The sequence below is a fragment of the Excalfactoria chinensis genome, chromosome 1 (assembly GCF_039878825.1).
Source record: "Excalfactoria chinensis isolate bCotChi1 chromosome 1, bCotChi1.hap2, whole genome shotgun sequence".
In the NCBI taxonomy this organism is placed as follows: domain Eukaryota; kingdom Metazoa; phylum Chordata; class Aves; order Galliformes; family Phasianidae; genus Excalfactoria; species Excalfactoria chinensis.
In genome coordinates this window covers 167,623,031-167,637,422 of record NC_092825.1, presented here as the reverse complement: position 1 = coordinate 167,637,422, position 14,392 = coordinate 167,623,031, and the positions used below count along the sequence as shown (strand labels likewise).

Below are 14,392 nucleotides of genomic sequence, written 5' to 3'. Positions count from 1 at the left end.
TGGCAGAGATGGCTAAGAGTGGGTAAAACAGGAGCCTAGAAGTACTTGGAAGGAATTTAAACACATGAAGAGTCAAACATTTCTTGCTCATGGCAGATGGTGTAACAAGAGGTAAGAATTAGAAGCTGTGTTTTGGGATGTTCAGAGTGGACTGATGATACAAAGCTGGGAATAGTGGCTGATGCACCAGATGGCTGTGTAAGAGCCAAGACCTGTACATACCAGTGAGCTGGGCAGGGAGAAGCCTAAAGATCTCCAACAAGAGCAATGTAGGGTCCTGTACCTGGGGAGGAATAACTGCTTGCACCAATACAGGTTAGGGACTGACCTGCTGGAGAGTTCTGAGTAAAATGACATAGATGTCCTGGCAGACAACAGGCTGACCATGAGCCAGCAGTGTGCCCTTGTGGCCAAGAAGGCCAGTGGTTTCCCGGGGTGTATTATGAAGAACATGGCCAGCAGGTGGAGGGACATGATCCTCCCCCTCTTCTCTGTCCTGGTGAGGCCACAGCAGGAGCTCTGTATGCCATTCTGAGCTTCTCAGTTTAAGAAAGACAGGGAACTTCTAGAAGGAATCCAGTGAAGGGCCACAAAGATGACTGAGGCCAGGAGCTTCTCCCTTACAAGGAAAGGCTAAGAGGATTTGAGCTGTTCAGCTGAAGACTGGGCAGGAATCTCATCACTGTTTATAAATTAGATCTAAAGTACAGGAGTCAAATGGATGGGGCCATGATTTTTTCAGTGGTGTACAGCAATAGAACAAGGGGTAGCAGGCAGAAACTGGAACACAGGATGTTCCATACAAATATGAGGAAGAACTTTCTCACTGTGAGGATGATGGAGTTATTCAAGACTTGTCTGGATACTTTCCTGTACAACCTGCTGTAGGGAACCTGCTTTGTGAGAAAGGCTGGATTTGATGATCCCCAGAGGTCTCCTTAAACCCCTACAATTCCCTGATTTTGTGATTCCGTGACATTTAGAAAACTGGAAGTATCACTTGTGGGATTGCCATCCTTCAAGGTACTCTGTAATAATACTGATTGCCTAAAACACACAGCCTGTGTGTCCCTCTGTTGAAGCCTGAGCAGAGTGACCTTTGGAAGACCCAAAGGTCTGAGTCTGGCTTGTTTCGGCCTTCACTCTCTTTGACACTTTGTCACATTTCAGGACTGTTCTGTAAGAGCATTTCAGTCCCTTTCTCTTAAATAGGTAATTCAATTAAAGAGTCATACACTCCAGAACTGATGAACTTACTATTCTCTGTATTTGGTCATAATTTTATAAGAGCACAAATGAACTACATGTCAGAACGGTCCTGTCCAGCAGCGATAGTGTCACTCTGTAGTTAGGGGGACATTTCTGCTGTCACTAAAATACCACAGATGTAGCCAATTGAACAAAATGGCACTGTCTAAACAAACTCGCTGCACAATGGCCAGTTGGTAGCTCAGAGGCTCAGCAGACCAGCAATGCCCTGGACAATGCTGTTTGTTTAAAGCGTGCTTATATATGAATTATCGTAAAGTTGCTGTGAGCTGAATTCATCCCTGCTGCAGCACCACTGAAATGAGTGTACTTACAGCAGAGATTAATTTGTCCCATTATGTACTGAACTTGCAGATCTTTCTTTAAAAAAGAACTATTCTTTCTGCAATTGATCTTGTTCACTGCAGTCGTTTCAACACAAAAGAAGCCCTATCTGTGTTACAGCAGTGTGATGGAGTTATGCTGGATTTACGTTGTTGCAACTGAGAGAATTCTTTCAGCTGAAAATAAAGACAGGCACCCAAATTACACGCAGATCATTGCACTTCTCCTATACACCGAAATAACTTGTAATGCACATTTCAGTGTCATGCATGACTTGCTATAGCTGCTGTAGGGAAATGGAATTCAGAGTAATACACAAAACTGTGTTAGAAAGCTGGGTCTCAGCTCTGGCTGTAACGGATTTTCACACCTAAGCAAATACATTGATGCTTTCACACTATACATGGACAACAAGCAACCCATCCTCTGTCCAGTCTGCTCAGCAGCAATGGGATTATTAATCTATCCAGATCCTCTGTGGAGATGGCTTCCATCACTCTGGGTATGAAAGGTTTGAACACCGGGATGAAGGAATACGATAAGAGTGGAGTGTTTAAAACCAAGGTTTTTTCCATCTTTGGGTGCCTTAAGGGACATGCTCAGAAAATGCCCTGCCATCACCACTTCTGCTTTGTTTGGCTTGACATAGCATGAGGTGCAGCTACCTTTCCCATTGAAAGCAATTTTAAAATAGTACGAAATAGGAAAACAAACAAACAAACCTGAATTCCAGAATGGTACTTTGCTTCTAAAATGATCACCCGTATTTTTCTCTAATACAAAATGTTTTAGATGAAGTTTATCGGACTTCATTATTTCTTGGCATCACTGTGAAATAGAAATTCTGACTGTCAGGTGACCTCAGTTACAAGTAATGTCTTGCAATGATGAGCTTCAGTTTCACAGATCAGGCTGACAAAAGTAGGCAGAGTCCTCTTCCTGAAAGCAGTTTTCTGATGACTCTGATCTGTGAGAGAATGAAGCTTTCAAAAAGAAGCAGCTGGCAGGACAAAGGCAGGGAGCTGTGGTCAGTACTGGGAAGGTGACTGTCAGCAATGAGCCCACGGGTTCTCCCTTTCCTCACTAACAATTGGATCTCTGGTGAGAACAGTGGTGGAAATTCAATTCTTAGCAATCTATGTATATTCAAAGCTTTTCTTTTAAATACAATGACAATGAAGAAAAAGGTCAGTTTAGTGGGTTTGGCTCACTAGGTCTATGGTCCTAAAATATGACTGGGCAGCAATTTTGTTTGTTACTCTTTGGCCTCTAGGAAACCTCTGGCTTTCGGGGGACTGCTCAGATGTTTTTCCTTTGAAGAGATACTGAGCGTGCTACGGCCAGCATCTGTAATTGCAGAACACTGCAGAGGACACTGTGTTAACTGCAACCCCTGGATCTTTGATTTTCCATAACACGGAAGTGAAAAGACACACCATGGCTATCAGGCAGATCCCTGACACCTCCCGGACACTGCTGGCAGAGCGAGCTCACATGAGCAGGCAAATGTAATGTGATGGTCATAAACAAACGTGGACAAATCACATTCAGCATCGTGACAGCTATTTATGACATAACTTCAGCCAGACTGAACTGTGGTTAATTTAAGTAACTTTAACTGGTGCTTTCAATCCTTACTGCTCATTCTGTTGTTTGTTTTTTTTCTTTTACTTTTTTTTTTTTTTTTTCTATATTCCATTTTGAGTCACAGGAGTATTTAAAGACACAAAGCAGGGGATACTACCTGCCTGAAAGACAGAAGCAACTTTATGACTTATACAAAGAACAATTTAAATCTCCCTTACAGAGCAGAGACAGAAAGGAGGGGTGCTAAATGAGGGTATGAAAACTACCTCTAATTCAGAAACCCGGTACAACAGTTCTATATTCGGTGTTATACATTTCATAACAGAGAATTATGAAGAATTGTAACTACTTTATGATTCTGACTTTCCTCATCTTCCACTGCTTATAATGAAGAAGCCACTTTCTCCTCAGACTGCCCAAGACTAATTCAAACAAGAACAAGTTTGCTTAGGCAAATCATCCTCAGCTGCTTACTTCTGCATTTTGTGCTTCATTTTCATAACAGACCCCGCTAAATAAGCCATGCAAAGCAAACAGTAGGTTCCTCTGTAAGGCTGGATAATTCAATCATAATTATCCCTTAATCTCTGCTCAGAAGACCACAGCATTCCTTAAAGCCAAAATCTTTAGAGTTTAATATTGCCAAATTGGCAAGTGAGAACATGCCATAGCTCGTAAGTGCCTGCCCCTTCTATTTAGTTTGAATTTAATTTAGGATTATAGAAGTACAAGTTACATTTTCACATGGAAAATAATGTTTTTAGTTCACTTTCCCACCACCTACTCACTCACTTTGGTGGATCTTGTCTGCTTCATTTAAAGCAGACACAGCATTGCCTGATCACAGCGGGCACCAAAAAGTACTGTACTAATCGTACTAACGCAGGAGAGAGAAACACTCAGTTCTGCAGGACAGAAACTATCCTGCCCTCCCAGGTCCATGGCACAGGTGTACAAACAATGTATGAGAAGTAAAGTTTCATAAAACCTCCAGACCTGTTCTGACATTTCTGCAAGGGTCACTTAACCTTGCCCACACTGCTGCTTTTCACAGATTGAACTGCTTGGAAACCTGGGCCTAGCCTCTTCACAGGGTTATGTGACACTCTGACATAACTTGTCATTAGTACATTGTACATTTTCAGTGCAAAACTGAGTTATGCTTCTGTGGGCTCAGCTGTGAACAGTGTCTATAAGGAGCAGATTTGAAACACAATGGGTAATCTGCATTATTCCCATTTTCACAGCACTAAAATCTCTTGTGCATTTGTAGCAACAGCCTTATTAGACAAATCAGTCAGATGGCTAATAGCCTGTACAGGTCAAAAGCAATGAATTTAACATGTGGAGAAAAAAAAAAGGAAGTCCTTATTAACACCAAAACAACATGAGACAAACACATATGTCAAAATAAGAGCCAAGGATGAAACCTGTATTCAGCAGAAAGCAGAGGAAAACCTCCACTAGTTTTGAGGTGGTCAGCACTTCGCCCCTCATAACTGCTAGTGCAGGTCTTGATCAGTGGTGTCTTCTGGTCTGTGAGCTTCATTTGAAGCCAGGAGAGTTCTGCAAGGAGAAGGGTCTCAACATCCAGTTTTCCAACAGCTTCACTTCAGCAAGCGCTTCATATGAAGAAGGGAAGCAGCGGAGCAAGTGAATAAAGGGAGAGAGCTAACTGACTTCCCTCAACTGTTCAGTCACTCCTGTATTTTGAAAGACCACCCACACAGGCATGGAAATTTAATGGAAAAGAGACAATACTGTGGTACAAAAAGTTTATTTAGTCACGATTTTGTAAACATTTGAGGTAAATTAACATTTACATCAACTTGTTTCTTACAGAATTTAATACACGAGGTACTTCTTGGAAGACAGCACTTTTAATTGTTCGCTGCTTTTATTGTTATTCTAAGTCCACGATGATCCAGAAAATTCATTATGCTTGTAGTCAGATTCTGTCATGTAACAGACAAACATCTGGTAAGCAACAAGAAAGCTCTGAGTAAGCTTTCTTGTGCTTTGCAACCTTTTAATTGTGAGATATGGTGTGAATGGGAATAGGAGTATATCCTCCATGTTAAAGCATGTTCACATTTCTTGTGTAACTATTCAAGGACTGAAGCTCCTGGAATTTGATTGGGATCTTGCAACAAGCATAAAATGCAAATCTGCAATTTATTTGTTTCATGTCAGTGTTTTTTGCTTATGCAAATAGTCCCACTACCTTTACTGATCCTACTTGCACAAGTAAAAATGACAGATGAAATTGTATTTGCAGGCTCAGAAGCGTATTGTTGGCTAGAAAACAAAACATCCATCTTGTTGGTAAAATCTTAACAGTGCAGTATTTCTCCACAAGTATTTTGTTTGGAATTTTCAAGCAGGCTGTAAATTTTGCTCTTGAAAGACAAATGCCACAGCTGATTTCTGTCATTGAACCTCTACGGACACAAAAAAAGGCATATAAATAATAGCGAACCCTAAATTGACTGGTAGTAATTGTTTGTGATGAAGTGTATTTTTCCATAGTGTGCTCCCTATACAACCAGCTCCCAACAAAACCGTTATGGTCAGTGATCGGGTTTCATTTTATTTAATGATATTGCCTTATGTCTGAAGAGTTCCTGTGTCAGAGTAAGACAATCTCCTTTAGGTTTAGCGCATTGCTAGAGTCATTCTTTTAATTCTTTAATTGTTCAGAAAACAATTTCATCCAAATGTGCAATCTGAAATCAAAATCTGAACGTAAACTTCAGAAAAGTAAAAAGAAAAGAGCGCACTTTTCACAAGAAAAATCAAAGTAAATGAAACAAAAATATTCGGGAGGAAAAACAAAAAGAAAAAAGGCAGCCTGTTCAAATCCACGATGTTACTGTATGCATTGAAAAAATTCTAAAGGGCCTGGGGGGCTCAATGCTCTGCTCCTGAAGACTGTTATCACTCACAGGAGCTCAGTGAAATGCAACAACCTGCATCAACTGAGGCAGTCCCACGAATCATTGAAAGAGAACCCAAGTACTGAACTGAGTTTTAAAGCTTGCTTTAATTATTCTACAGATCCTACACTTTAGTGTGTTCAGACAAAATAATCTCAAGAGCCGCAAAATGTCAGACAGTTAATTAGCTCCGTGCCCCTTTATAAATGACAGGTATGCCAAGCCAAATCAATCCTTGGCACCACCTTGCACACCTCTGGCTTCTGAATTACACTGGAGAGGAACACAGCCCATCTGCTTTCTCACTGTGTGCTGTCTATTTTCAGGAAGTTGATATTTTTCAATGGCAGCCTGGATCAACAAATTCAAGGAGCACCTTTATATCTATGAAAAAACAACCGATGGATTTTCATAGACAAAATATACCACTTCAATAAAGAGAAGGTTCAGGCAGGCTGTTTTCATTTAATCAAAACACAAAGGGAAGAAATGTGTGGTTTTAAATTGTATTTCACTTTCTTTTGTACTAACTCACAGCTGCACTAATTAAAAAAGCCCGGTGACAGAAAACAGAGCATCTGTGCCCACGGCAAAGAAACCATTTATGTACAGTACAGATATATTTTTCTTATATCTTAGTAAAACTACTGTGAAAAAATGTACTACTGCAATCAGTGATTTGGTAAACATGTTCCATGTAATCACGGTGGTTGGAAGGGGCCTCAGGAAGTCATCTAGTCCAACCCTGTTGTTCAAAGCGGGGTCAGTTAGTAACAGTGAGATGTCTTACTGGAAAAAGTAGCTCCTCATACACCTGGTAACTTGTTCAAAGTATCTTCTTTGTTGTTGCTTTTCTTCGTTTCTTTTTCATTGTTTAATTAACCTTTACTTTTTGAGCTATGTTTAGGGCAAGTCTTCCCACAATCATTCTATTCAAAGAGTAAAAATTAGTGGTTATTTTTCTTCCACTTTTCTTAATATCAGTCACGATTCAGTTCTCCTTCTGCAATAACTGGGTTATGGGTGTGAACACAATCTTTCAGGATTTTGCTTTCAACCCTCTGCATGACCAAGCTAAATCAAAGTATCGTTTGCTACCAGCCTCTTCTTTAGAGCTAATTAATGGATAAGAGTTAGCAACTTGAAAATGATTAGATATTATTGACAGTCTGTTCCGCAAGTTAGTTGGTGCTTATACATTTTTCTTAGAACTACGAAAGGTGGCAAATTAATCTGTTTTTAATATCAAAACAGGGCAAATACCTTAAATCACTGTAACACTCACCTTTTGATAACATCAGCCAGTAGTTATGTTCTGAAAATGTCTTATGAGACACTAAACATTTTCTATTTGTAATTCTTATTTGGGAAAGAAAAGCGCAAAGAATTAGACCTTATCCTAAGTTTTCCATTAGTTCCAAATTAAGAGCTATAGTCCTATGTTAACACTGCATTAGACCAGATTCCGAGCTTGGTCTTTCTGCTTTACTCAGGTATGTGAGTTCAGTGAAAATTTGTAAGTAAAGGTTAATTAAAATACTCAAATTCTGCCACCTTAATGAGACTTTTTTCAACAAATCTGATCTCAGATGTGACACAGCAGCTAAAAGGAGTGGTAAGCACTGAAGGGGAGCTCTGCTCAAACAATTACCTGGGCTTCAAGGAAGAAACAGTCAGTGGACTCCAAATGGAACTGCAGGTAACCAAGAAGCTTGACACTAGAAATATTTGGTGGAAATTAAACAAGCTGATTCTAAAAGCACAACTTTTAAGTTGTAGCTTTTGCTTTCTCAGACAAGCTCTGCTTTGATGTGGAGGCTGCTGTCACGTTTCTCTTGGGGGTTGTAGAAGAGTTACTTTCTCCCCCTGAACCCTACAGGGAAAAAAAAAAAAAGACAAGAAAAAGAGAAAAAAAGAGAGAAAAAAGGGAAAAAAAAAAAAAAAAGGAAAAAAAAAATAAATCTTTTACAGCTTTCCAGTACTTTCTCTGCCTGAAAATACCATATGCTCCACAAAAGCACTTGAGCTCTCTGCATGTTAATTCAAAAGTTATCAGTTGATCCTAAGTCAAAACTATCTCTGTTCGCAATTTATATATACAATATAGATGCAATCCTGCAGGACTCACTGTAGGGGCTGCACTAAGTTAAGGACTGCAAGATACAGGGCTCCATCAAGCAGAAAGTCAGTTTTGCTTTTGGGCCTCTGTATTAAAAATACACACATTTCCTAGATGGTCTGGAAATACACTCCGGAAAGACTCTGACTTCATTCTTCAGAAGCATGAAAGAAAGGAAAATCCAGCCAATGAATTTTGATGTACTAATACACAGAGATGCATACTGCATTATTTCAGCAGTCTAATTATTTGGCATTTACCTAAACTTAAAAGCCTCTGCTACAGATACAACTGAGTCTAAAATTTTTGAGTGCTAAACTCTGCCTTTTGTTTTATAACTTGGCAATTTCATCAGCTTTCATCAAGTTCAGAACAGTTGCATGGATACAACAGAAAGTGCGATTCACCTTTTGGCTTACTTGTAGAAAGGAGTTTTATGGCTTATAACAGAAAATCCAAGAGTGAATGCCTCAAGCTGAACACCCAGCAGTAGGTGTCTTTACTGTACTACTGTATATTGATTCTTAATGCAGTGTCTGCCCCAAGATCAGTGGCATCAAGAAAGACTTCTCACCTGGTTCACTATAAGCTGGTCAATGAAGTCATGAGACTGCATGCCCAGGGGCTGCAGAACAGTACCTCTGACCAAGAGAAAACCTTTGTGATGTCTATTCAAAAGCAGACCACTTCAAGCTTGAGTGGTGGGAACATTTTAACTGTTGAGTAAAATAAACACATTCCGGAAAACATTCAACAGCACCGTAACTGGCAACTTAACTGTTTGCTACAGGATGACCCTGCTTTGCCTGAGTAAGGGTTGCACTGCCAGGCCAAATACTTCCAACATGTGAAAGGCTATCCCAGGGTGTTTGGTTGCTCTTCTCCGACTACAGTACTTCCAATTTACAGCAGCAAAAGGACTGACTCTCAGCTTCAATGATTTTGGATTTTGCTTAGAACGGAAGTTGAACCTAATCCTGCATTGCTTTGTACCCAAACTCTCACAAGCCTGCTCAGGAATTCAAAATTCTGACTAATTTCTGTAACAGCATTTGTTCCAAAGCAATGAAGGATTAAGCCAGTTAAAAGGAAAGCATCACCTTAGAAAAAAATACCCAGTATTTTCCTCCACACATTTGTTAAGGGAAGTTCACAATTTTCAAAAGCAGGATTTTAAAGTCTTTATTTAAGGCCCCAAATCTACATTCGTTCTGGCTCCCAAAACTCCATGTGAATTTTAGTTCTGATTGAATACGGCCTGCAAGTTCCATTGCCAAACCTTGCTCCTTGTTAAAGTGAAGGGAAATTCTGCAAGTGACTTCAGTGGGGTTAATACAGACCCACCAGCATGTTGCCCAGATATTTTAGCCACCTTTTCTGCAACACAACATTGTCTAAATCTGTTTTTACAGACTTCTCAGACACTACAGATTGCTGTTAAGGGACAGGGTAGATCGCAACAGGAAATGCTGCTTTGGGACTTTGTCACCATTAATTAAGTTTCCTTCCCGTTACATTTTCTTGTAAGATCAAAAATCAAACTAAATTGAGTAAGTACACAGTCAATTAACTTTAAATCTACAGATCAAAATTACTCTAGAAATGTTCAAATACTTAAAAATATGCACTCAAGTTTACTTCTAAATAGCTTTCTTCCAACAAACTTAAGCTGGTAACTAATAGTCTAAAATGCAGAGCTCTACTTCATCCTATTGATTGTCCATGGGCAACATATAGGGCCACAATGTACTGAAACCATAATCCTTGCTTTCTGAAGAGAAATTGTTCTGTGTAATCATTTCTGAGGTGTGTGGTTTACATTCCTGTCCTCTTCTAAGCAATTTCAGAAGTCATCTAAAATTATAATCAAGCATGCTCAAATATATTTGTGGGCTTCAAAACATGATGTGATCATGGTTGGCAAACACTGGATAGAAGGTCAAACTGAACACTTCCTAACAGGTCAAGAGTTTAAAAAAAATTAAAAGGAAAAAAAAAGAAACAAACAAACAAAATAATAGAAAGATGAACCTCAAAATGATAAAATCTATTACAGGGGTTACCTAAACTTTGCCCAGCCAAGAGGACCACACTGGCAATTTGCCATGAACACAAAGGCTTCCTTAAATTGTGTTATATGGAAGAGACTGCAGTCACCTTGGTCTTTAATATGGCAAGTTGGACCAGAGAGATGACAGGTGCCAACAGGCAGTGTGCCATCCTGATGTCTGCCATTGGGCTACAAGGGATTTAAAAGGCAGAAAATAAGTCATAGTATCTGCTCACATAGAGCTTATGTGAAAAGGCTGGAAGTGAAGACAAGGGCATGAAGGAGATGATGGGCAGGCACGTGGGCACTAGGGATAGGAACATTTTGCTCAAATGAAAGTCAGCCTCGGGGCACCTGACCAGCAACCATCACCACCTGTTACCTCTGCAGGCCTCCACTATGGCTGCCCTTGAGAGATCTGCCATGGACATTAAAGAGAGCAGGATTGGTCCCCTGGCCTATGGGCTGCGCTTCGGCCACCCCTGACCTATTAGAAAACGTTGCTATTTTTCCCCACTACAACTCACAGAGTGCAAAAACAGCAAGCATCAAAGTTTGAAACCCAGGCCTTCCCACCCATGCCAGGCCTGGCCTCCCCGGGGAAGGTCCCCTGCCCACTCTGCCTTCAGCCGCCTGCTCCACTGCTCAGCGGTGATCACACTACACGGCCAAGTCATCTGACCTGGCTCTGCTGCTGCTTGACTTACTGGCCCTGCTCAAACGTCGTGTGTCTACAAGCAACGGTGGCTCATGCATCTCCACGGTGGTGCAGGTGGCCGAGACGGGCCGTTCCTCCGCCAGCTCCTCCTCACCCTCCACATCCCACTTGCTGCCACTTGCTCCGCTCAAGCTGGTGCTGCTGCCACTGTTGGCTGTGGTGATGGGTGGCCCAGCTGGGGGTGGCAAAAGCTGCTCCAGGGGCTCTTCCTGCTCTGGAAGGGGATGCCGGACACTGCTAGGGGTGGAGGAACCTGCTGAGCTGGAGGGTGCCTTGCCTTGCTGCTCAGCTGCCATATTGACCCAGTTCTGCTCGGCTGCCAGGGCATTGCTTTTGCTGTTGAAGTAGTTGATGACGGCTGGTGTGGGTGTGGGGATGGGGGTTGGGATGGTGACAGGAGTGGAGACGGGTGTAGGGGTGACAGCACGGTGCCTGTTCTCTGGAACTGGTGGAGCAACAGGGTAGCTTGCCATGGAGGCAGTGTTGGAGGGGGGTCGTGCCCTAGGAGCAGCTGCAGCATAGTAGGGTGCCACGGTCACCGGAGCCAGCAGCGGTGTGACAGCACGCGTGTCAGGCAGAACAGGAGTGGGTGCAGTGGTTGTTACCACCACGGGTGGTGCTGGCGGTGGCAGGGAAACTGGTTTGGATTCCCCTGTTACCATGACCGGTGTCAGTGTTGTGACAGGCATCTCAAGGCTGTACTGGCTTGTCATGCCCTGCTTAAGCTTCTTCCACCCCAAGTGATATATCTCAAGCATGTTCAGCAGCAGGGAGACAGAGGCCACCACCAACATGAAGATGATGAAGATTGTCTTCTCAGTGGGCCGTGAGATGAAGCAGTCCACAGTGTGTGGGCAAGGTGGACGGCTGCACTGGTAGACTGGCTTTAGTTCAAAGCCATAAAGGAAGTACTGGCCCACAATGAAGCCTACCTCAAACAGTGTCTTGAAAATGATGTTGAAGATGTAGGTACGGAGCAGAGCACCACCCATACGGATTCTACCACGTTCATCACGGATCGGAAGCTTCTCCTTTCCCATTTTGATAGGAGGATCCTTGAAGTTATTGCCACCTCCACTACCACCACCAGATGCTGCTGCTCCTGGGTAGTTGTTGTCTTTGACACTTCCTCTCTTTTTCAGCTCTTCTTCTTTTTCTTTCCTCTTCTCCTCCATGCGTACAATGTGCAGCACGTGGCCCAAGTAGATGAGGGTTGGAGTGGAGACAAAAATGATCTGCAGCACCCAGAAGCGGATATGAGAAATGGGGAAGGCTTTGTCATAGCAAACATTTTCGCAACCAGGTTGCTGAGTGTTGCATGTAAAGTCTGACTGCTCGTCTCCCCAGACTTCCTCAGCAGCAGCCCCCAGCACCAGTATCCTGAAGATAAACAGTACTGTCAGCCAAACCTTGCCAATAACCGTGGAGTGCTCCTGTGCATTCTCTAGCAGCCTCCCCAGAAAGCTCCAGTCACCCATCGTTTCAGATTTCTAACCTGCAATAAGAACATTAGGCCAATGTTAAAAAATACTGTTATTATACCATGCTGCAGCGGAACAGCTTGTTCCTCCATAAAAGAGGAGGATATATTTAACTGTACTCCCTGTTGCAGAATATTGCACAAATACGTTCCAAATTATGAGGGCTGCTTCAAAAGTAATGCATTCTATCTCATTTTTCTGGCTCATAACATCAGAGGTGGATGTTGGTGGGATGGCAGCAGAGGCTGAACCTTCCCACCAATTTTCTATTATACTTTGTTGCTGTATGACAGATGGCAGCAGAGGGGCAGTCTGACAGAATGGCATCTGCGTGGAAGTGCAGATGAAGCAAAGGTGTGGAACTGTATTCCTCCATGTGGAAAAAATGGCACCCACTGCCATTCATCAATGCTTGCTGAATGTGTACAAAGACTAAACAGTGAATGTGAGCACAGTGAGGCAGTGGGTGGTGCACTTCAGCAGCAGCAGCAGCAGCCATGATTTCTCCCAGTGCGGCATGAAGGCTTTTGGTTCATCAATGATGAAAATGCCTAGCTCATGGTGTGACTGCATTGAAAAAAAGCTTTTTTTGTAGCTGAGAATATGCCCTATCAAGTACTGTTACTGCACTCCTTGTATCTGTTATTGTTTCCATGGAAATAAACAGGAGGCATTGCCTTCAGAGCTAACCTAAGGTCCCATGCAGCCATGGCTTCTGGGGAACACAGAAGCAGGATGGTTAGTGCATCCACTAGCCAGTGCAGCTGTAAACGTCTGTACACAATGGTCAGCAAGCCAGATTCAGAACTGGAATTTACCTGAGGTGCCTCTAACTGCTCTTGCCTACTTTTAGGAAAGAACAGGTGAAAATCAGTCATCAGAATATTCTAATTATAATATGACTGCACTTTTATCGTGGTGTGAAACAAAGTCACTTATTTGTCATCAGGACTTAATTATTGGAGCACTCAAGAAGCCAGTAATGTCTCAAGTCTCTGCTACTTTAATACTGCTCAAACACAAAAATTCTTATTCAAAATCTCTAGGATTTACAGTTTCATTCTGGAACGTGCACACCAACATGCCCTCCAAAAGAGAATTACTGAATAACTAGAAATATTGGGGAAAAATGATAAATACGAAGAGGAGTGTTTTAAAGGTTTCTATATTGTCCTTCCTCTGTCCTGTCATTTGTGGTTACTGAGCCACACGTACTGAAACATCTATAAAATGATTTAAGAAACAGCAACTCGGGGCACTTCAGCAGCTGTGCACAAAGAAATGAAATATGATCTTGCTTCTGTGAGCAACAACTGGAGCACATTTGTAGTGGTTTCACCAATTCACACATGCCTTCCCACGGTCAGTTCTAGGCAGTGATGTCATTATCATTTGGGAAGGCTTGAAGTACGAGACTATATATTTTCAGTAAGATTCTTGTTAGCTGTCTTCAATTGAGAAACAAACTGCTGGTAACACTTCTGGCCTGTTTCTGAGTGAAATACATGTAAAAAGTACATTTCATTCACCTAACAAACACAAATACACTTTACTTTCGGCACTGTCAGAAATGTTTAGCATTTACAGTTCAGATGCAACAGTCTAGATGCAAAATAAATAAATAAAATCACTATCAGAAAAGATTATGCCTTTATTTTCTTTAAAAATCTCAAGATATTTTTATTAGCGCAATCAAATTACACTTCACTCTCTTCACCTGCATACACTTCTTGTCTTTGTTTAAGTACCTGTGTTACAGTTCCCAAGAAGAGAGGTTCGTCACTACGTGTAGAAAAGTCACTATTATTGGTATTTAACTTATTGTTAAACAAACAACTGAAATTGAAAAGGGAACATTTCCGAAGTCAGCAACGAGCCCCTTTCAAGCTGTTAGTTAAGGCAATTGCA

General features: G+C 41.8%; 1 protein-coding gene across 1 annotated transcript; it reads right to left on the bottom strand.

Annotated features, from left to right (window-relative positions):
* Positions 1-10,889: 10,889 nt before the first annotated feature.
* GJA3 (gap junction protein alpha 3) lies at positions 10,890-12,481 on the bottom strand. The gene has a single exon (XM_072344437.1). It carries the CDS (start codon positions 12,479-12,481, stop codon positions 10,946-10,948), a length of 1,536 nt encoding a protein of 511 aa, XP_072200538.1. The 3' UTR covers positions 10,890-10,945.
* Between the last annotated feature and the right edge of the window lie 1,911 nt (positions 12,482-14,392).